Source organism: Pyrus communis, chromosome 4 (assembly GCF_041283825.1).
Source record: "Pyrus communis isolate YQ-2024b chromosome 4, ASM4128382v1, whole genome shotgun sequence".
Classification (NCBI taxonomy): Eukaryota; Viridiplantae; Streptophyta; class Magnoliopsida; order Rosales; family Rosaceae; genus Pyrus; species Pyrus communis.
Genome location: NC_142568.1, coordinates 4,477,092 through 4,500,842, shown reverse-complemented (window position 1 = coordinate 4,500,842; position 23,751 = coordinate 4,477,092). Strand labels below are relative to the sequence as shown.

General features: G+C 36.6%; 1 protein-coding gene and 1 non-coding gene across 2 annotated transcripts; both read right to left on the bottom strand.

The window, feature by feature from the left end:
* Nucleotides 1-3,296: 3,296 nt before the first annotated feature.
* Nucleotides 3,297-3,368, bottom strand: TRNAG-UCC (transfer RNA glycine (anticodon UCC)). The gene has a single exon. It is a non-coding gene; the product is annotated as a tRNA-Gly (tRNA).
* A 702-nt stretch (nucleotides 3,369-4,070) lies between these two features.
* LOC137722541 (serine/threonine-protein kinase SAPK3) lies at nucleotides 4,071-8,008 on the bottom strand. The gene is made up of 9 exons (XM_068461569.2): nucleotides 7,312-8,008; nucleotides 6,207-6,281; nucleotides 5,848-5,949; nucleotides 5,669-5,722; nucleotides 5,465-5,557; nucleotides 5,203-5,295; nucleotides 4,911-5,015; nucleotides 4,705-4,803; nucleotides 4,071-4,566 (listed from the first exon to the last, which is right to left on the bottom strand). The coding sequence occupies exons 1-9, from the start codon at nucleotides 7,432-7,434 to the stop codon at nucleotides 4,288-4,290; spliced, it is 1,023 nt and encodes a 340-aa protein (XP_068317670.1). The 5' UTR covers nucleotides 7,435-8,008; the 3' UTR covers nucleotides 4,071-4,287.
* Between the last annotated feature and the right edge of the window lie 15,743 nt (nucleotides 8,009-23,751).

Sequence of the window (23,751 nt, the reverse complement as noted above, 5' to 3'; positions counted from 1 at the left end):
TAATCTGCTTCTTCCTTTGTGCTTCACGATATTTTTTTAGTCATACGTTTGTTGGATTCATCGGACATCTGCAAATCCCTGATTTAGGACATATCAGTGTAGCGCCATCATTCTACCGTGATAAGTTTTCGGTAGATTTTGTTTCTGTGATCAGTAAACTATCTCATGAGCTTTTTATTTTGCACTAAGAATGGATAAATGAATGAACTAGTGCAATCGTTAATGGTGTTAAGAGACAGATTTTATTGCGTTAAAGACATAATCCAAGGGATTTGTATTTGTAACAACGTTTGCAGCTTTCGGGGATGTACATGTATAAATCCCTTTGTTGGCAGGAAAAAATATAATGTACAGAAAGTCTTAAGCCCCATGAATTTTGGACCTTGTTTCACATTTGACTTTGAAACTTTTAATTTAGTTTTGAGCCTCCTACGCTTTCAATTAATGTCAATCTCCTTCCAAACGTCAATTTTGGAAGACTAGGGGGATGGCTTACCCTTGGTTTTCTTGGTGGCAGCAGAGGAAAAGGCGTTTCGCCTTTATGAATCCTAGCAGCTTCCTTCACCGTTGGCCTCTTCACATGGTTTGGGTGCACACAAGCAAGTCCAGTCATCAGCATCCTCTCCATCTTTACCATATCAAACTTCCCCATCAACCTCAGATCAGCATGTTGAGATTTGATGATGTGAGGAAAAGTTTGTCCCACATCGGTGAGGGACATACCTTGATATGGGCTTATATGATCTTGGGCTACTTCTCATATGACCAATTGATTTTATGATGGAACCCCAATTTCATCACAGCAGCTTCAAGCAGTTTCTCCTTTTCCCACATGCTCCAAACCCAATCAACAACCACCGTTCCATCATCCTCCACCGACTTTCTTCACGTTGCCAATTCTAACACCACCACACCAAAACTGTAAACATCAGTTTTAACTGTTGGAACACCTGAATAAACGTACCGGAGCAACATATCCCATTCTTCCAGCTGTTATAGTTGCTTCTCTTGCAATGATGGAACTATGCTTATACGCTTCTGCTAGACGAAAATCCCCTAGTTTGGCGTTAAAATCTGCATCGAGCGTTATGTTGCAAGTTTTAGTATCCCTCTGAATTATTTGCCTGTCACTCTTCGTGAAGATATGCAAGAGCAGAGCTGCAAAATCGACTCCGAGAAATATGTTAAAAGTCTTTGCTTTCCATGATAGAAGAACTGCTGAGTTGAAGGTTTTGTGCAGAAATTTGTTGTGGCTTCCGTTGGGCATGTAGTCGTACACCAGGACTAACTCATTACCCTTTTAGCAATACCCATGTATAGGGATGAGCAACGGTTATGGTGTCGGGTAACCACAGTTGATATAACATACTAAAAGATTCCCCATGTCTTTGTAATGCTCACGTGAGAAATTTTCTAATCCTTCGTTCATACTTTAATAGTTCGACCTCAATCTTGAAAATCACTCAGAGTTTTAGGATTAAGTTGGTATCGAAACTCATTATCCATGAGATCCAAATTTAAGATCTTTCACTTACAAGTGAAAAGGCATATCAATAGGCCATAATATTAAGTGATGGGTCCATTTCATTTTAAATAGAATCGATTCGTTGATCTTTCTTGATTGAATTCTTGACTTTAGTTCGAAGTTTAATTTTCGCAAAAGCTTTATGGAAGTCATCTAAGCTTGTTTAACAAGGAACCACTACATTTTTTGTTCAAATGAAGTGAAAAGCAATACTTACAAATTTTGACAAAATAAGAGAGAAGGCAGGAAAAGATAAACAACAACATAAACAAAAACCTGCTACTCAACATTGCCATGATCAAATGATCTACCTTGGACAAATGTTCCCTTGCAGCTTGATGTTTGATCTCATAAGGTCCAACCTAATACCCATTTTGGATGTTCCCGCCCATTCCCTCCCTCTCTTGGTTGGGGAGAATGCTCCTCCCTCCTCTTTGTCTAATTGGTCATGCGAATTCATCCGCTTTCAGTGAATGAGTTGGGTTCCTACGATTAGAATCAGGATATTTTACTCAGAATAAGGAAAGAAAACCACGTTAAACCACGTTGGAAGGGACTCATTTCATCGTGTTACATACTGGTATTGTATAGATTCTTTTAATTTGATTTCATGTTTGCAGTGAGATCTCCATGACTCGTGTTAGTTCTTCGCAGAAACAAGGGAACAGGCTTTTCCAAGACAGTCACATTGATACTGTTTGTTCTAAACATCTGGAGCAGCCGGAAGTTGAGCAATTTTCTTGGTGATGCTCATGTCTTCTGGAAGAACAGAAGCGAACAGTGTAGTCTTTTTTCCACTGTGTGTGATTCGCAAGGCTTATAAAAACTCCCGGACCAGAACCAATCCATGCTACCGAAGTAACCGAACCCCTTCTTATTGTTGGGCAAACTTCAGGCTGAATCTTCTTGAATGTGGCTCCTTGGCAGTTGGGCCTTGGCAGGGGCTTCAACTGTTCCTTGAACCAGTGCAAATGGAGGACCAATGGAGCTTAACCTTCAGTTTTGCGTCATGACAGGCATGTGGCACAAACCATATAGAGAAATAGTACTACGCCACCACTACATAACCTGTAAGTAGCTAGATTAGGGTTTAGGGTTTAGTCGTGACTCGTGAGATCTAATCCAATGGTCATAACTAAAAGTTATGTATTATCATCACTTAATAGTATGGTCTAGTATTATTCAATTTTATTTGTAAGTAAAAAAATCTTATATTCGAATATTGTGGAGCTCACAACCAATTTATTCCCTCACTTACATCGTGTGTGTATATATATATGTGTGTGTGTGTGTGTGTGTGTGTGTGTGTGTTGTAGTTATATTTAGAATAAGAATGTGATTGTGTAAATCCTAAGGAATCTGAGAATATATCTTATATTCCTATTAGAAGTAGATTACCTATTTAATGTTGTAATTCTAAAAATTTATTCCCTCACTTACATCGTGTGATATATGTGTGTGTGTGTGTTGCAGTTATATTTAGAATAAGAATGTGATTGTGTAAATCCTAAGGAATCTGGGAATATATCTTATATTCCTATTAGAAGTAGATTACCTATTTAATGTTGTAATTCTAAAAATATATATAATTTAACTGTAATCTTAATACGATTTTACATTTCTAATCACTCAATTGACTAACTAATTGGAAGGACTTTAATCTAGTGTATTTTCCTTTGGAGAGATGCTTACAATAACATCGTGGGACTGGGAAATCGAACATAAGACTTTAGGCACCAGAAGTAAAATTAAATTTTAAAATAAAGTCATATGCGTTTGCCGGGAGTCGAACCCGGGTCTATTGCTTGGAAGGCAATTATCCTAACCGTTGGACTACAAACGCTATTGCTATAAATTCTCTGCTGTCTTTTTTTGTTTTTTTAATATGAGCACATTTGGTACAGCTCTCGAACCCTTACACGTCAGCAGCACAGAGCTAGACAGAAATTTGGTAGGATGACTCTCACATAGTACAGGGCCAGAATTGAGGTCAGATGCACCTAGGGCACCAAGTGATCCAGGCCTTCCAAATTTCATTTAACGGCCCACCTATTTTGATTCCTTAAAAACTGTGATAAGTTTTTACTGTTGGATAAAATTTAGAAGACCGGATCACTTGATCCGGTGGCCTTGATGGAAGAGATCAGGAGAGGTTCTCTTTCCGTCAGATGAGACTAAAACGTTGGGACTTTAATTTTTTTTGTAACTGTGGTATGATCGACCACGTGATCACGATGTTCAATTCACAAATTTTTCCGTTGATCTTCCAATTACAAGACCCACTAGTGATGGGAAAGCCTACACCTTGATTGAACCCTTATTTTAGACCTTCCAGCTGACATGTCACAAAAATAACAGGTTTCGAGTCATCAGATTACCCGTTAAAAAATCGTTATCGAGTCTGACATGACATGATCCATTAAGATAATGAGTATGAAAATTTTGTCAAATACTAGATACGTTAAATTATGCAGATCATGCTGTCGAAGACTTGTGCGAGTACGTTCAAACAAAATATCAAAAAATTGCATCAAGGATCCAAACATGTTCAAATACAATCTACATACAATGGAAATAACTCAATCCCCACTTCAATTTGTTCAAATTCTTTGTACAAATATGCATAGCATAGTCTGCTATACAATATCATCAACAGTGTTTTTTGTGGGTAAACAGTGTTGATTCAACACCATAAATGTCCAAAGAAAGTATTTTTTGTGGGTAAACAAACTCTAAAAGAACAAATCCTTCCGATATCATCCTCAAGGATGGCCTGAAAAGTCACCACTGCAATCAACTTCGGAGTCCAAGTCAGCCTCTAGATCATCAGAGTCGGACGGCCCAGCAACAGCTTTACCACCTGCTTTGGATCCTTCCCCTGGTGTCCTTGCCTCGTGTATGATCTTATTTATCTCTTCAATGCTCTGTTTAGGCTGGTCACGCTCCACTGACGCATAGTTTGTTCTCTCAACCTCAATTAGCTCTTTCGGCAGATTTTTCAGAAACCAAGGGTGCTCTTTTATCTCAGGAAGACTAATCCTCTACAATGACGTTATGACCAGGACTGTCAGTGCTGTTTTGTGCGTTTATCTTCACAGTCCATACATTGTTCTTGTGCCTCAAGTGAACAAAAATGAAACAATAGAAACTCATGAAGAAAGCATGGGATCTGATGTTACCTTAGAAGGGTTGGCAACAAAAATACGAGAAAGAAGGTGCTTGCAGTCTGCAGAAACACGTACATAGTCGGGAATGGTGTACTGGATACTTATAATTCTCTGTTTCAGAAGTTGCAATCAATTAATTGTTGGAATGAAAAACCATAACTCCTTGGAATCACAACGTACAACTACCATGTGTGTGTGTGGATGAAGGTGAAGCTCACCTCAATGGTCTTACGAAAGTTTCTAGGTTCTTCAGGATCCTCAAAAGGATATGCTCCTACCAACATCACGTACAGCGTCACACCGCATGACCAAACATCTGCAATCTACCAAGTTGTACCAACTTACAAATTAAATAATATGATACATAGTACGATTGGCTTGTATCAGTTTTGATGATATTATGTGTAAGCTACTACGTGGTTAGAACTACCATGTCCAACATAGAGTAAAATCCCACAATATGATTTAAATTTTGAGGCTGGTTGCGGAAACAATATAGAAACTAGATACCTTTCCATCATATTCCTTCCGTGATAGAACCTCCGGAGCAATGTATGCAGGCGTTCCAACAGTTGACTTTGGCTGTGAGTGTAAAATAGCAGACTGCAAGGTAGTAAATAATACAGATTAACAGATATATCAGGCAAGTAGATGCTAACCCAAAAATTTCTTTAACAAACAAACGGGTAAAAAAGACTACAGAGCACCCAGAATAATCTGCGTATTAAACTGACCTAAACAAAGTTTTATTCAACAAGAAATTCATAATAACCTTGGAGTATCCAAAGTCGCATATTTTAAGACGTGGTGAAGCACTTCCATCCAAAAGTGTGTTTTCCAGTTTCAGATCCCTGTGACAAATTTCCTGCGGTAAAATTACAGCCAACTGTAAGAAGAGAAATTATACTAATTCTTCACAAGAAACAGTTGGTTACGTATGTGCATGTCTTTCTGTGTTTGTCAAATATAAATATACCATGGCATGACAGTAACCAACTCCAGATATCAGCTGTTGGAAGAAAAACCTTGCCTGTCATGAAGGTGAATTACCGTTAAACAATCAGTCAGGAAAACTAACACTTACATATAATTTTGATATGCGCCAGAAATAAAGGAATTTGAATCAAACGTGCCAAATAAACTAAACAAGCTAACCTCATCTTCACTAAATCTACCAGCAGTACATATCCTCTCAAAAAGTTCACCGCCAGCTGCGTATTCCATGACAATTGCTAAATGACTTGGAGTCAACCAGAGCTGCAGCCAAAAGTGATTCTTTTGTTAATGTACAATGCAAGACTGCCTTATCCTAGCTCTTTGCAGTCACTTTCAGTTTGACTGATGATTATCATCTGACACTTGCTTATCTTTACATGATGGTAACCGAAAATTGTACAATTCAATGACACGCTGATAAGGGAAGACAGTAAAAGGGCGAAAAAGAAAATACGGACACATGCACCCCCGGAAATGCATGTAAACACACAATCGAATCAATACAAAGTTATTGTTACCTCTTTGAACCTGACAATATTTGGATGCCTCAGCGATCTGTGATTTATGATTTCCCTCTGAACATTCTCATCAATCTGAAACTCAGAGAGGCAAAACAGAATTTATATCCCTACTAAAATATACATTCATGATAGGTATGTAAAGAGAAGAAAATGCTAGGAATGATATCAGATGACTTATCGCTATCCAAAATAGACAATAAACGCAATATCTATAGCCCTAATTTGCATATCCAGCTTTAACTAGTGAAAAAAAAGGATACAGTTATACACTTAAGAAGTTACAGTGATACAGCACGCAATCATGTGCCAAAAAAAGTTGAGGACACAACTCCGTATGATAAAATTATTAGGCACAACCTAACTGTAACCGAACGTCTAAAATTCAACCGGAATTAGTCAAGTAGTACACTATCTTTACTTAAAAACATTTTAGAAGCATGATTGACTTCACAGAAATATGGCAGGATTTTTCAAATACTCCATCTTTTGCCTTTAACTCGGACAAAATTTGGAAGTTCTCCTATCCAAGCTAGTCCTCTCTAAAAAAATGCAGCCTTGAGGTATGAACTTGAACATTTTATGGATCAGAATAACAAAACAGTATCACACAACTCAAACTTCAAGAACGGCATTCGCATATATGAGATTCAAGATCTGCATTTCCAGCTAAAAGTATCTAGTAAGAAATGGTCAGCCTTCTAAACCCTAAAGTCTAAAACTAGTTCTCTCATAAACACGGAAAAATATATATTCAGCGGCTGAAATTAGAAAGAAGCATCATACATTTACAAAGCATAACAACAAATAATTACATAGGACTTTGTTGAAGCCATCCCCGGGGGATATTATCCGCGGCACCGTCTCGTCCCAAAACTCCAACAGACTTGACCTCTCTCTTACCACCATTTTAAATGGGAAAACAAACACAGAATTCCAAACCAAAAAACCAGTGACTTTTTTCTCCCAAATCATCTAAAAATTAAAATAAATTACAACCTCCACAACTCTTAGCACTAACACTTCCAAAAATTTCATACATTTCTAAACAATATGCAACAAATAAAGGAACTAAAAAGGGAAAGCAAAAGAGAAAAGCAATGACCTTTTTTCCCCTCTCAATGTATTTGACAGCCACAAGCTCCTTTGTCTTCTTATCCCTGACCAGCCTCGCCACCCCAAAATTCCCAGAACCAAGATCCTTCATTGCTTCATACCTCTCCTCCATCCCAAACCCTCCAACAAATCAAGCACAAAATATCCCCACCACCAAAAAAGAGAGACACAAAAATACCAAAAGCAAAAGGAAAAACCCAAATCAAAAAAAAAAATTTGGTTGGTGATAAGAAAGAAGACGACACCCAGATCAGAAAACGGAGAGGAAAGAGAAGAGCTGCTCCTACTAAATTACAAACCCAAATTAAAAGGCACGTCTTGCAAGAGAAGGGGTCCCTTCAAAGTGTCGCTCTTTAACGTTAAAATATCGACGTATCTTAAGAAAAATGCAGTGGGTAAATATCTTCACCTTATTTTATTTTATTGTTATGAGATTTTATGTAACAAAACTTCACGCTTAACTAATTATATTACAATAATTCACGAGTTAAATACAATATCGTTGTTTCAAGTGGGGCTTATGATAATCCTACGATAAACACACTGCTGCTGACTCTGACACCGTAACAATCATCCTTTTTTTTTTTTTTTTTTTTTTTTTGGGAAGAACGTCGTCCCTTTTTTTTGCACCTTGTTCTTGGCCCCTGAGGGGGTGCGTAGGTTTAGAGTTTAGTCCGAGGTACTTCAGCTTCAATTCTTTATCATTTCACTGTCCGAAGGGGCTAACGTACGCCGCCGTGGGTCCCACCATAGTGTAAGTTCGCTTGGTCAAGAACTAAAGAACCATGGTGGAAGGAAGATTAGAGGTTTGTAAAGAATATTATCCAATCATGAGGGGCTGTTTGGACATTGTCACGTATGCCGACGTCGGGACTTTTGGAACACTCTGCTGCTGCTTCTGCCATTTGTTTGGTGGTGAGCTTGGATTTTATGATCCGTTTAATTAAAGATTCGATTTATCAGTGACGTAAAGTAAAAATGTTTATAAAATAATATTAAAAAAATAAAATTTGTAAATAAAATTTAATAAGTTAAATAATATAAATTTTGATGATTGAATAATTATTCAAGTATTGATGAACGTATTTATTTTTTATTAATCCAATACCATTTAATTTATAAATTTTATTTACAAAATTAATCTCTTTAGTATTACATTTTTAAATTCAGATACAACGTGTAAAGTAAAATTGCAAGATGAAAAATATTACGAGAAAAGTACAAAACGGTAAGTAAAATTGCGACTCGTAGACTGAGTTTTTTTGTTCTACATACATTTTGTCTTAAATATATAATCCCCAAGTTTGGCATTTTCCCTCCTTGCCATGGCCATGGACCACGGTAGTCTCACCGGCCCTTCAAATTGTTTCGGCAAAATGGCGTTTGGGTCTCGAACCAATAGGCCGGTCGTCAACTACATACGTTTAATTAAAAATAATATTAGATTCCATGTGATAAAGTACCATCTAATCTTGTTAGGCCATTCTAATTGTTTGGCTATATTTAGCCACCATCCTTAAATAATGATACACTTTTAAAGTGAGACTTTTTATAGATTTTTTGTTACTTCATGTTTTTTACATAATATTATATAATATTTGTACAAGAATTGACGTTATACTGTGAGATGACAAATAATACATAAAGAGTCCCACTTTAAGGAGTCAGAAATAGTGCAAGGTTATAATTTCGGGAAATACTCCAAAATGGGACAATTTCTTAATCTTGGAACAGAAGCATGACATTTTGAATATGTATACATCATGCACACACCATGCACAACAACTGGACAAAAATAGGATTTTTCTTACATCGAAAAATGACCAAATTATCCTCTCATATAAATGAGTTATCCAGAAATTCCAATATTCATTTCTCATTTTGTAGAGAGAGAAACAAAGAGGGGAGAAGGAGAAAATCTCTCTTGCCCAATTCCAATTCTAAGAACCCTAACCCCCCATCTTCTTCATCCAAGAGCTCTCTCTGTGACCCACCCATCTTCTTCATCCAAGCTATCTCTCTTTATTTTATTTTATTTTCTCTCTCTCTCTCCTCTCTCTACATTTCGAATATGCACAATAGCTTTCTCTCTCTAACCCACCCATTTGCTTCAAGTTTTACCTTTTCATTTGTAGGTTTTGTGAACTGAGTTTACTTAATTTTGCATTTTGATTGATGGATTTTTAGAGTTGAAGTAATTGGTTTGGTGTTTCTTGGAGGAGACCCAAATCCTTCATTTTTTATTTTTTATTTTTTATCATTTCTCTGATTTATATGTGGGTTTTCATTTCTTCTGTCTTCTCCCTCCCTTTGCTCTCTCTCTCTCTCTCTTTCTCTCTCTCTATCCGAATCTAGAAGCACTAAAATAGGGTTTGGCTTTTGCTACAATTAAGTGAAAAAAACGTATTAAAGGTCAGTTGCCTTTTGGAGAATAGATAAATTTGTGGGAAAAGAGAGAAATCATAGTGGAAAGAAGGAAGAGAGAAAGATATGGACGAGATTGTTTCGCGTAGTCGTTTGCTCTCTTCGTTTAACCTTGCTCATACACTATATGTACACAACATGCACATGGCATGCACATCTTATGCTTATAGATCTGAGCTCAACCCAAAAACTCATAGCTCACAACTTTCTCTTCGAAATCAGAAAAATGACGTAATCAGATAAATGACCCTAAACATTATTTGACAAATTGAAGATTCATTAATTTGAAATTGGTATCAAATTTGATTGGGTTCAAATATATCAAGGATTTGAAAATTGCAGTTTGAATGGGCACGAAAGAACCCAATTGAATCAAATGAAATTGTTTCACGAACTTGTTCGGTTTTTTTTTTTTTTTTTTTTTTGTATTACTATATGCACACCACATGCATATAATTTGTACAGTACATGCACATGATGTAATACCTTAAAAATTTATAGGGTAAAATACAAAAAACTACCGTAACTATTGGTATCACAACACTTTCATACCTTATCTTTTAAAATTAACAATGTCATACCTCATCTTTAGAATTTGGTCCAATGTTATAACTTCTGTTACTTGGCCGTTTACTTTTCAGTTAAATGCTGACGTGGTTTGATTCGGGGCCCACTTTCTATTTTAAAATCATTAAAATATTATTAAAAACTAAAAAAAAATATTTAATATTTTTTAAATATTAAAATAATAATAAAAAGTTAAAAAAAAAAAAATTAACCTTCTCAATTCGTCCCTCCCGATCCCCCTCCTCTTTCTTTTCCCCATCTTTATCTTCTTCCCCCCACCTGGAAACCCCCAAAAAAAAAATCCCAATTTGTCTTCCCCCGCACCCACTCTCAATTTGTCTTCCTCCTTCCCCATCCCCTCTTCTCCCTGTTGCAACCCAGAAAAAAAAATAAAAAAAAAACCCAGATCCCGTCAGCAGGAAGATGGGTGTGCAAAGAAGGTGGAGGATGGGTGCGAAAGAGGATGTGAAGAATGGATGAGAGTGGTGGATTTAGGGTTGGCAGGGGGTTGGGTTGAGGGGGGGTGACGAAATGGGTTCACTTTAGATTTGTTTTTTTTTCTTTTTCTTCTCCTTCTTCCTCTTTCTGGGCTCCAGAGGGTACACGAACTGGGTTGGGTTGATTTTTTTTTTTTTTTTTTATTCTTTTTCTTCTTCTTCTTTTTGGGTTGCAAGGGGGTTTTTTTGTTGGGGGGGGTGGGGCGAACTGGGTTGGGTTGGATGTGTGTGTGTATATATATGTGTGTGTGTGTGTGTGTGTGTGTGTATTTTTTTTTCCTTCCTCTTCTTCTTCTTGCTCTTCTTCCGCAAGGGGCGATCGATGAGTTTTCAAAAAAAAAAAAATTTCTTTCTTCCTCTTCTTCTTCTTCCTCCTTATTCGGCTGGGAGGGTTGATGGGTTTTCAAAAAAAAAAAATTTTTTTTTTTTCCTTCCTTCTTCTCCTTTTTTTTTCCTCTGCTCCTTTTCCTTCTACTTCTCCTTCTTCCGCAGAGGGGGGTGTTGATGTGTTTTCAATTTTTTTTTTTTTGTTTTTTGGTTGAAGATTAGGAAGGGAAGAAGATGAAGTTGGGGAGAGAGAGAGAGAAGGGGGGAACGCAGAGGGATTTTTTTTTCTTTACTTTTCTTTATTATTTTAAAAAATATTAAATTATTATTTTTTTTAGTTTTTAATAATATTTTATTAATTTTTTAATAAAAAATGGGTCCCGAATCAACCCACGTCAGCATTTAACTAGAAAGTAAACGGCCAAGTAACGGAAGGTATAACATTGGACCAAATTCTAAATATGAGGTATGACATTGTCAATTTTAAAATATGAGGTATGAAAATGTCGTGACACCAATAGTTAAGGTAGTTTTGTAACATCCCACATCGCCCAGAGGAGTGATCCTTATATGTGTATTCTCATCCCTACCTAGCAACGAGGTCTTTTGGGAGTTCACTGGCTTCGGGTTCCGTAGGAACTCCGAAGTTAAGCGAGAAGGGGGCTAGAGTAATCCCATGATGGGTGACCCACTGGGAAGTTGCTTGTGAGTTCCCAAAAACAAAACTGTGAGGGAATGGTAAGCCCAAAGCGGACAATATCGTGCTACGGTAGTGGAGTCGGGCCCGGGAAGTGGTCTCGCCCGGGTCGGGATGTGACAATTTGGTATCAGAGCCTAACCCTGGCCATGGTGTGCCGACGAGGACGTCGGGCCCCTAAGGGGGTGGATTGTAACATCCCACATCGCCCAGGGGAGTGATCCTTATATGTATATTCTCATCCCTACCTAGCAACGAGGCCTTTTGGGAGCTCACTGGCTTCGGGTTCCGTAGGAACTCCGAAGTTAAGCGAGAAGGGGGCTAGAGCAATCCCATGATGGGTGACCCACTGGGAAGTTGCTCATGAGTTCCCAAAAACAAAACCGTGAGGGAATGGTAAGCCCAAAGCAGACAATATCGTGCTACGGTGGTGGAGCGGGCCAGGGAAGTGATCCGCGCCAGGCGGGGATGTGACAAGTTTTTTGTACTTTACCCAAATTTATATATATGATAATGCGGAGAAAAATAAAAAATAAATCAATTTATGGGTATGAAAAATTGAATTGAGAACTTTTAAAGTTTTGTTCCGGAAATTATTATAAATTATGTTGTGAAATTTATCGTTAAGTTTAAAAGATTAATGTAATTATACGAGGACAGATTTTATCCTCATATATTCCGGACTATTTCTTGCCATTTTTGGATGAAACTCGATCTCAAGAGCGTGTAGGCAGAAATTGTTCGCCTAACGGAGTTATAACGAATGAAATAGAAATGAACGAAGACAGGGGCAAAATGGTCATTTTCTATGAATTATGGAAGGCTCCATAATTATGGGAGCCTTTTCTTAAAAATAAAAAATAAATAAAAAATAAAAAATAAATAAAAAATAAAAGTTAGCTACGGGAGTGGCTGAAAGAAGGGGAGGAACAATGAGAGAGGAAAAAAGAAAAGGGGGACCAATGGGGGAAAGGAGGGAGGTGAGAATGAGGGGAAATTGGTCCCTTCCCTTCCACCCGTTTGTCCTTCGTGACCCGGTTAGGACTCGGCCTCCCCGTATGATTTTTCAACGGTTTTGCGTCATTTCTCCGGCAAATTAGTACACCCCATCACCTACATCCATCATCACGACTCTTCTTCTTCGTTGTCCACCCATGGAACGATGGAAATTGGCCTTGAAAATACAAAAAACCGCATAGTGGGTGCGGCAGGTTCGTGGTGGCGATACACCAAATTTGAAGGTAACTCCGACCACCACCACTACCAATGGACTCTTAGTGAACCCAAGAACATGTCTCAAGCCTTGGTTAGGGCGATAGATTGAACCACCCAAATTCTAGGGTTTCTAGCAGGTTTGAGTGAAATTGAGGCTTTTCTTGGCCAAGTTGGACTTCGGCTCAAGTATAAAAGTTTTTCCCTTTTACTTGCTCTACATTTTTGTAAAATTTGGAAATTTTTAGAAATTGTGAAATTTTCCGGCGAGTTGGGGCGGCCGACCGCCACCTACGGCGTCGCATGGTCAGTGAGCTGACATTGCGTTTTTATGCAAATTTCATTATTCCAATTATGTTTTTGGTATCTTTTTAACGTGTTTTGATTATTAACACAAATGTTGGATATTTTGATTAATTGAATATTTTTTGGAATTGGTTTGCTTATTGAATTGTGAACTACGAAAGGCTTGATCCTGCTCAAGGGTATGTAGGCAGTCTAACATAGTTAGATGCAGCCTTAAATAATCGAAAATTAATCTTTTGTTGAGAAGTGATTTTAATAGAAAAAATTGAGGATAAAATTGATAATTGAATCGTATGTTTTAGAAGTTTTAAAATATGGTAATAGAAATGTGAGGAATTAAGGAATTTAGATAAAGAATCGTGATTAATGGTAGTTAAAGCAATAAGAGTTTAATTTGGCTTATCATCGAAATTTTTCTCAAAAAAAAGTAAATTTTCAGGATAGGGCGTTGCACATGATATGCACAGAGCGGGAGAAACTTTAAAGAGGGACTTTTTTAATTTTTTTTTGTTTTTTACTTTTCTTTATTATTTTAAAAAATATTAAATAATTTTTTTTTAGTTTTTAATAATATTTTTTTAATTTTTTAATAAAAAATGGGTCACAAATCAAGCCACGTTAGCATTTAACTGAAAAGTAAACGGCCAAGTAATGGAAGGTATAACATTGGACCAAATTTTAAAGATAAGGTATGATATTGTCAATTTTAAAAGATAAGATATGAAAGTTTCGTGACACCAATAGTTAAGTTAGTTTTTTGTACTTTACCCAACAAATTATTAAGATGGTAACCAATTATTAAAACAAGAAATATACTAACATCAATCTGTTGAGCACATGTGATAATAGCACAACTATTGATATTTGTAGACAACAATGTAAGGTCCCACTAAGCGGAGCCAACATCGACTTATTGGTTGCCTCTGACTGTTTTAACATTTTTAAAATCCCCATGTATATTGGTCTATGTATTCAGATTTAACTCATACACACAGTTTGGACAAACTAAATACGAGTCAACAACAATGAATTACAACTTGTTCCTCCTCTTTCTTCTTCTATTTCTTTTTTTTTTTTTTTTTTCCTATCATTGCTCTGTCTTCTTTTTCTCTCGTTTTGTATGGAACTCTATTGTACGCACCAAGTGCCTTAAATGACAAGTTTTGGCAGCCTTCAACATTGCTCGACATTTTTCAACACTCATCTCTCGACAAGCCTCGAAGATTACAGTAATTGTCGACATATATCAGTAGAACTCCCAAGTGTCCACCAAATGCTCAACAAAATGATTGATGAAGGTTTTTTTTATTTTTTATTTATTTTTATCAAATCATGACCTGATCAAAGTTCAAACATACAATTATTTTTATATGGGTCGGCGAGAATGTGTATGTACTTGGAGGACAATTTTGGTTTTGGCATGGTTTGGCAAACAGAAGGGGTGCGCATATCAGTAAATCTACAAGGTATGCCGGTGGGTCCCGAATTATTTTTGACAAAGGATAGTACTAGTGAGTTAAATAACGAAATGTCTAGCGTATTAATCTTTTCTCAAATTATTTTTGACAAATGATAGTATTAGTAAGTTAAATTGTTAATTATTAGTTGAGTAGAGTCAATGAAGATTGAATCCGCATCTGAGTACATTAACATAAATATTTTCTGCCACCGTATAAAACGTCATTTGCAGAGTTCCCACAAGCCTTCCATCTTCCACCAAGTACTGTTTAAAGAGAGAGTTCTTTGATTTAATGACCCGTTTAATTAGTAGGGGCATTCTTACTTAATCATCTGATGTTGATCGAATGTTATCTTGAGGACAAGGGTTGAAGGGTCCTGCGTGCCAAATTTTCGTCACGTCTTGCTTTGTTTTTATGGAAAAAATAGTTTTATTTAAAAAGAGAAGTTTTTAGTACACTTGTGTCCAATACAATAAAATGAAAAAGTATTTTCGGCAATAGAAAATAAAGACTTCTCCCAAATATCAATATTTTTTTAGAGTGATCAACACTGATAATGACATCGACAAGAAAATTTGCTTCACGAAAATATATGACAAAGAAATAAAAGAAAAGGAGCTTAATTTCATATTGTCTTATGCTTGGTTGGGTCATTTGGATTTTAGTCTTCACGTAAGCAATCTAAAAATGATGAAGTGAGAGTTTTTCTTTCTTTTTATTTCTTTTCTTTAAAAAAAAAAAAACCGATATTATCTACATTAACGGGGAGGTGGGCTCAGCCTCATAATAGGCTAACAGTAATGTAATTCAAATTTGTTTTTGGCAATAACCGAACCTAAAATCTCTCACTTACAAATAAAGAAGAATACCACTAGACATTATTATTAAGTAACAAGTGGACGACGAAGTAATTGAATAAACAAGAAAAGGGATGTGATAGTAATGAATTCTAAAAGTAAGGCTGTGAAAGGCCATCCAAAACTCCCAATGGTCATGGATCATTCTCAACCCAATGGTTGCTTTTGGGCCACTTATTGTTTATTTGGTTTATAGACCCAAATTGGATCATGTACCTCATTAGGGCCTGCACTATTCTCATTGTTTAAATTTTGGTTATGCTTACACTTTTTTTTATAGAGTAAAGTGTTGATTTGGTCCTTTAATTATTGTCAAACCTAAGTTTATGTCTCTAAACTATTATGTAGAAAAATAAGTTATTAAATTCATTAAAATTGCAATCTACTGTTGTAAGATTGGAAGCTAAATTGTTTGTGGGACGAAATATAAGATTTGAAGCTAAATAATCTAGTTCACTATCAATTTAAGTCACATGATTTGCATGTGATACGCTTTGGAGATTTTTTTTTTATTTTTTTAAAATTTAGATTCACAACCTACATGCAATGTTAAGCGTTTATGAGCGAGAAATTGACAATATTACTATCTAAGTGTGCCACATGACTTAAAATGATGAAAATCGGGTGGAACAGTTTAAATCTTATAAGAGGGAGGAAATTGACAATTTTTAATGAGTTTAAGGGCTTATTTTTTCTGAAGATAAAAAAACATAGTCTAAGGATTTAATTTTCGAGTAATAATGTAGAGATAAAATGACATTAAGGGTTTATTCGGTTTCGATATATGTAGGTAAAAACCTCTTTAATACTAGTTTTCAATTCGGCTTTTGCTTTAAGGTAAATAGGATTAAATACCAAGTTGAACATAGGAAAAAATTTCAATTCTAAGGAAAATTACCAAGCCCAACCCATTTTATTTATATTAAGTCACAATTTGGTGGCCAAGACATTTTTAAGCATAGGACAATTTTATATTACCCCTTGCACGTCACTTACAGGTCACCGACACCAATGCTAGAAATTGCCGTCGGCCACCATCATTGGAGATAAAAAAATATTTCGATCGTTGGAAAAATTTCAAGTCATTGTTCAACAGTGACATAAAAAAAATTAATAGGTTCAACTTTTTCATCTTCCATTATGCTTATTATATCCTCACATGCACACGTAAAACAATACAAACCCTATGAGAGAATTCATCACTTTACATGGGTTTTTTGAAAGTCATTGTTAGATAGTGACCCTTACACCAGAAAAATTGATCAGTTGGTCGCGCGAAAATTGATTGGTCGATCGTAGAAAAAAATTAGTTTGTCGAAAAACATAGTACTATTGAGTGACAATCTTTTAATTATTTTTAATCATAATAGTATGACAGCCCGTTCCGAGAATTTTAAAAACGTACGCGTGAAAAGATAGTTTTGCCCCTAGTGCGTTTCCTTTTCATTTTGTGGTTGTTTTTGAGTTTTGTTGGCATGTTTTAGGCCACACACATTCTCCCACACCCCACAACCTTTCCTCCCTATTCCTGCACACTGTCCCGAGCCCCATTCCTTTCCCATTTCCATTGAAACGTACGGACACACCCACAAACCCATTGAACTTCCACAGATCGAAGAAACCAAGACCACATTCATGCTCGTGAGGCTTGTAAGAGTCCAACCATACCTTTTTCAGGTGAGAATACCCTCGTTTTCACGTCGAACTCACGATGCCCCGATTTTGATACTGTTCATGCACACGTGATTTCTCACGTTTTAGGGAATTTCAAGCTTGTAGGAAGCTTGGTGAGGTCCCTAGGAAGCTCGGAGTGGTTCGTTTGAAGGTTTTGGACTTCGGGATCACTAGTTTCGAAGTTGGCCGGAGTTGGGTTGATTTTTCAGGTGAGATTTTGTGGATTTTAGCCCTTGAAAGTAGTATGATTGTGTTCCTCTAGTTCTAAGCTTCATTTTGGTACCAATTTTGTGAAATTTGGGTGAAAAACGAAGAAGATATCAAAGTTTGAAAATTTCCCAATTTTCCGACACCGGCGACGGCGCCGGAGGCTTGCCGGAGAAGACGACAGAATATTCCTGACAGCGTTGACGGAAACCGTTATAGATAACGGAATATTCCTAACTCCATCAGTTGATGCCGTCAGCGTGCCAGGCATGTGTCTGCGCGTGGCCGGCGCGTGTGGCCGTGCCTTGGCCGGCGAGTGGGGGCGCGTGCGGTGGTGAAAAATTATTTTAAAAATATGGGGATGTTCCTGAGGTTGAGTAGATCACGTTGGTGTATTCATACACCCCATTTGAGCATTGTATGAGAAGTTATTTCTAAAGGTTGGTTATGTGCTTTAAAATTGACGTTTTTGTAGTTGTTTCGCATATAGGTGATACCTATCCCGAGGACGAGCGTGGTCACTCGAGGCAGGGGGGCTACGACCCTTCCACATACCAGTGAGTGGGCTTTTGGTTTTCTGTATATACCTATATACTTATATTTTCCCAGAAATTGATTTAAATGTTTAATAGTTATATGCCATATTTTATATTGCCGTTTGTTATGCATAATTACTTGCATTGGCATATATGTGTGTGTATTGGTGCTGTGGACGCACAGGTAAGTGCCAGGTAATTGTTATTCATGTTTACATTCAGTAGTGGTTTGAGATGCATAAAGAGCTCATAACCTGCACCCCCGGTGTTAGTGCTCCCGCCCAGAGTAGGACACAGTCCTTCACGTGATGTTCACCTCCTACACCACACGCTCAGCTTGGATCTAAGTTAGGTGCACAGTCCTGTCGTACAGACCACTATAGGTAATTCCGACTCGTAGGTGACCCGCGATTATTCACCCAGCCTTTACGTGATCGTAGCACTTGAGCGTTTATATGTATTACACCCAGGCCTGTCGTACAGACCACTTTAGGTGGTTCCGACTCGTGTGCAGGTCTAGTTATTGATATTGAGATTTGAGTTCTAGATTCAGCCGTACAGGTCACGTTAGGTGACTCCGGCTGCCAGATTACATGCTATTGATATGATTTATACCTGAGCACTTGCATTTCATTTTAAGGTGTTGGCATGGCGTATTCTTGATCATTATTGGTATATATTTATATACGTATGTCTATTTTCTGGGAAGTATACAGGTTTTACGGCAAGGGGTTAGAACGTATTTATTAAATGATTTTCGAAAAGCTTTGTTTTTGCCCACTCACACTTTTGTTTTGCGCCCCTCCATGTTCTAGTTGATTAGCAGGTTTGGTGGTTTCCCAGAGGACTTTTCCGGCATTTCTGACAGACGATCACCAGCGTAGGGCCACCTTCGGATGTACTGTTGTCGCATCATTTTCTTTTGGACTGCTTAGGCTTTATGCTCTGACCTAGGCGTCGCACTTACATTGCACGTGTTATTACTTTATGTAAAATTAGTTTTTTTTTATTTATTCGTATTACTATTTCTATTATTATTTTATTAGCTTCCGCACTGTGCACATGGTTACGTCACTTCCACGTGACGGCCAGCATGCCCTGATCTAGAGTCGGGGTGTGTCAATAGTATCTGTAGGATTATTTTAGTTGACTTTTCCATTGGTACCTAAACTGGTATTTTAGCTAAATTTTTTGTTAGAATTTGTATTTAGACTAAAAAGCCCATTTCCCTCAACCAGAGTTCCTGAAGTGGAGAGAAAGTCCCTTCTTTTAGTAGCCTCCCACACCTTCCCACCCCCTAAAACACCACAGAAGTCCTTTTTATTCTCTCCTTACGTGGATAAATACTGTGGATTTGCGAACCGTGATAACGAAACAGGGTGCCAAAAAACAAAGGCGCGCAAGGTGTCCAACCAAAATTTAGCTGCCGTGTGATATTACGAGTACTTGGAGACATTACGAGGTTACAAAGGAATGGGTGCCCTAACAGTAACAAATATACAAAATTTAGAACAAATATTATATGTTTTAAGGTTTTCACTTAGTATTACGGTCAAATAATGTTTCTCTTCACTTGTTAACAATAGGTCTTACTCTCATCAAAGGCGAATTTGAACTAAATTATTGTGGTTAATCCATTGTGGGACTTAACCAAATCCCTTACCCAATTATGTTGATAATATCGTATGTAATAAAAATATATGTTGTAGATATTTGAAAACTGATTTCCCTTTTGATAAAAAGTGAAGGAAAGAAACAATTCTACAAAGAAGAAAAAAATGAAATGGAAGTACCGCAAGTAAGCAAGGTGATGAAGGGCCTAGTAGTGGATCTGATGAAGGGCCAGTAAGCACGTGCCCCATCTCAATTTTTTTTGTTGGAAAAAATTTAATTATTTCTAAACAATTTTACAAAATATCTCTCCTTCAATTTTCTCCGTGAAATAGACAAGTTCAACAAAAACTAAATAACATTGACATATCTTAAGTGCAACCTGGATTCTCATCTAATACCACCAGAGTTGGTTATCAGAGTTGGTTATGGAAGCTCACGAAGAAGAACAGAGGAAAACCTTATATATTTTTGGGAACTTTAACGAAAAGTTCCCATTATTGTTTATTTTAACGAAAAATTATATTTTTATACTAAAAAAGTCAATCATGGTATTATTCATTTTACCCTTTATTTTGTACTTATCGTTAAAACTCAAAGTTTTCAAGTTATTTTCCTTAGTTTTCCTTATATTTTTAAATAAGTGACAACATTTTTTGAGAAAAGTTTAAAGTTAGTCATTTTTCTAAAAAAATTTACCCTTTAACCCTTTATCCTAATTGTCTTATAAATTGGAGCTCCCGGACCTATGCATATATGATTGAACTCTTTGTTTTATTGACTATATCAATATTGACATAAAGACACAATTAAAAACACTAAGGGGCAATGATGTACGCTAAGCACACAATGGTATGGCCAAGTGCTTGACAAAATGCCTCACCACAACGAGAATAGAGTTTTGCATCAGCCACTACTTAATTGTGTGCCCCTGGTCAACTAACTTTCTAGCTTCGTCCTTGTACATATCCCTCTCTATTCTAATTGTTGAAGTAAATCACACGAAAACAATGCACATAATTAAACAAAAAATGTGTGAGAAATTGAAAAAAAAATGTGTGTTTATTATTTCTTTCAAAATAAATGCAAACGCAAAGAAACCCTAGGTTAGGATATGTGCATGCATTTCAATTTGACAGGCAAAATACCTCCCTAGCCATTTTAAATAGAATTGAAAATGACTTTGTCCATTACACATGTAAGAAAATGCAAAAAGGAAGAAGGACTAAGGAACCCATTTGTCTACCTAGATTACTACAAGTCTCTGGTAGAAAACGGATATAGAAAAGGATTGAAAACCAATGTCGTTTATCGATCATAATGTGGTGTGGAAGATATGAGTCAATGGAAGAGATAATCCGCTGGAATATATTTTTCTGACAAGGGCTTCAATGCATATAGAGAGTTCATACCCTTTTAGAAGAAGTTGCATTTTCACCGAACACGTTATATCTTCTCCAAATGGATATACAACCTTTGAGTTATATTCCATAGACGGATTCTCAACCCTTCTCCCTTTCATCCTTTTTCTGTTGATATCTACATATAGAGAGTTCTAACCTTTCAGTAACATTCCATAAGACATATATTATTTAGATTTAATTAATCAATTATATATTTTATTATTAATTAACTTATTTCCACTACGATTGGGTTTATATCGCCACATCAATATTATGGCATACCTTCACACATAATCTCACACATTATAAAAATCATGTTATCATAATTATATTCAAACAGTCTCCACATTTTTTTATCCCACAACGAACTCTATCATTATTCTCCATTAAAAAAAAAAAAAAAAAAAAAAAACACTATCATATTGTGATTACAAAAGAATCAGTGTAAAGGGTTGAGATAGAACACCATCCAACCCTCCGATTAAGGCAAATAATATTTTTTTGTGATGTTAATTACACACCTCTTCTCATATACCCTTTCAATTTATGATTGCCGAAAATGATGAATTGTTGTGTTTTCGTGCACTCATGTTTTAACTTATCGTGTCTAAGTAAATATACATGTTAATTCAAAGCCCTTCCAATTTTCTTTCTATGATGTAAGGTGTTGGTGTGCTGATTGAAGAGTTTCTAGCGTTTCTTCTTTCGTCCTTGTTTAATGTATTTACTCTACGTGATTGTACAGGCAACCCATCTTTTCAATAGAACTGCTCATTGGTTGTCAGTGAATTAGTAATTAGAAAATTTTATTTTAATCCTTAAAAAAGATGAATTTTAGACCATAATTTTCTGTAAGATTAAAATCTAATTTGAGTCCCTATTACATTTAATCATCTCATTTATTAATTATATTTTGATATTTTATTTCTTTTATTTCCTATTTTTAAGAGTAAATTGTAGCAATAGTCCCTCAACTTTAATCAAATTGGAGCAATAGTCCCTTAACTAAAAATTCATTTCCATTGGTTCCTCAACTCATTAAAATGTGTAGCTATGGTCATTTTCATCAATTTCGTTAGAATTTTGTTAAAATAAGTTATGTTGGAAGAAACATTGCTACAATTAGGATCCCTTAACTCATCAAAACGTATAGCTATGGTCATTTTCGTCAACTTCGTCCGAATTTTGTCAAAATGAGTTATGCTGGAAGGACCATTGCTACAATTGGGTTAAAGTTGAGGGGCCATTGCTCTAATTGGATTAAAGTTGAGAGACCATTTCTCTAGTTGGATTAAAGTTGAGGGCCAATTGTAAAACCCCGCCCCGAAATATTTATTTCGGGAAGTAATATCGGTGATAAGCCCAAACTAAACTCTTGTTTATTTAACTACTATTATTCGCGATTCTTTAATTAAATTTCCTTAATCCCACACATGATCAAACCATAATTCTCTTACCAACACATACGATTATATTTTCAATTTATCACCATTTTCTCCTCTTAGATCAAAATTCCAACTAAAGATTTATTTTCGATTAATTAACCTCAATTATTTTATGGCTACATCAAACTTCTCGTGACTGCCTACATACCTTGAACAGGGATCAAGCCATTCGTAGTTCACCAGTTCAAATTCAATCAAATTTCGAAATTCATACAAGTGACTAACAATCACCAACTAGCTTCAAACAAGTGAGTCACACCAAATGCTTATCAAATTTGGTTTCAAAACATCAAATTAGCTTAAAAAGACGGCATCGGCTCACTGGCCACGCGCCGCCGTAGGTAGCGGTCGGCCGCCCTGGCTCGCAAGAAAAGTCCACTATTTTCAAAAATTACCAAATTTTCAAAAATTACCAAATTTTACAGAAATGTAGATCTCGAGTGGAGCAAGTTTCATAAATGTGGCCAAGGCCAATTTGGTCGGGAAAAGCCTCAAATCGCCATGAACCCGCCGAAACCCTAAAATTTGGGTGTCCTCAATTCAACTCCTTAACAAATCCGCCGCCCCCAAACTTGTTTGGGCTTTGTTCCAAGCCTCAAGAGGATGCTATATCTGGTGGTGATTGAAGGAATTTGTTTCAGATTTGGTGGATCGACACCTATGAACTCACGCACCCACGGTGTAGTTTGCCCAATTTCAAGGCCAATCTTCATCTAATTTATGGTGGAATAGGTAGAGGGAAGGTCATGGAACATTTTTCAGGTGGTTTGGTAACATAGTTCGCCCGAAAAAACCAATGAAAAACCATTGGAGGAGGTGAAGAAGGACGGGTCGGGTTGGAACAATAGAACCGAGTCGAAGGGGCGTCCGGTTCCCCTCATTTTCCCCCTCATTTCCCTTCATTTCTTCCGTTTCTATTTCGTCCTCCCCCCCCCCCCATCCTTTCTCTCCTTTCTTTTCTTTTCTTTTCATCTCAGCCGTCCATGTGTCATCAGAGATAATGGCTTCTGAAACCTGGAGCCTTCTAGATCAAGCCAAAATTACAAAAATGTCCCCAACTTTAAACGTTAATAATTCTTTCGTTATAACTTCGTTTCATGAACGGTTTGTGCCTACGCATTCGTGAGATCAATCTCTAGTCAAAAATATAAATTGTGACCTCGAATGGTCTACAAATTTTAAATAATTAATTTCCAAACTTCATTC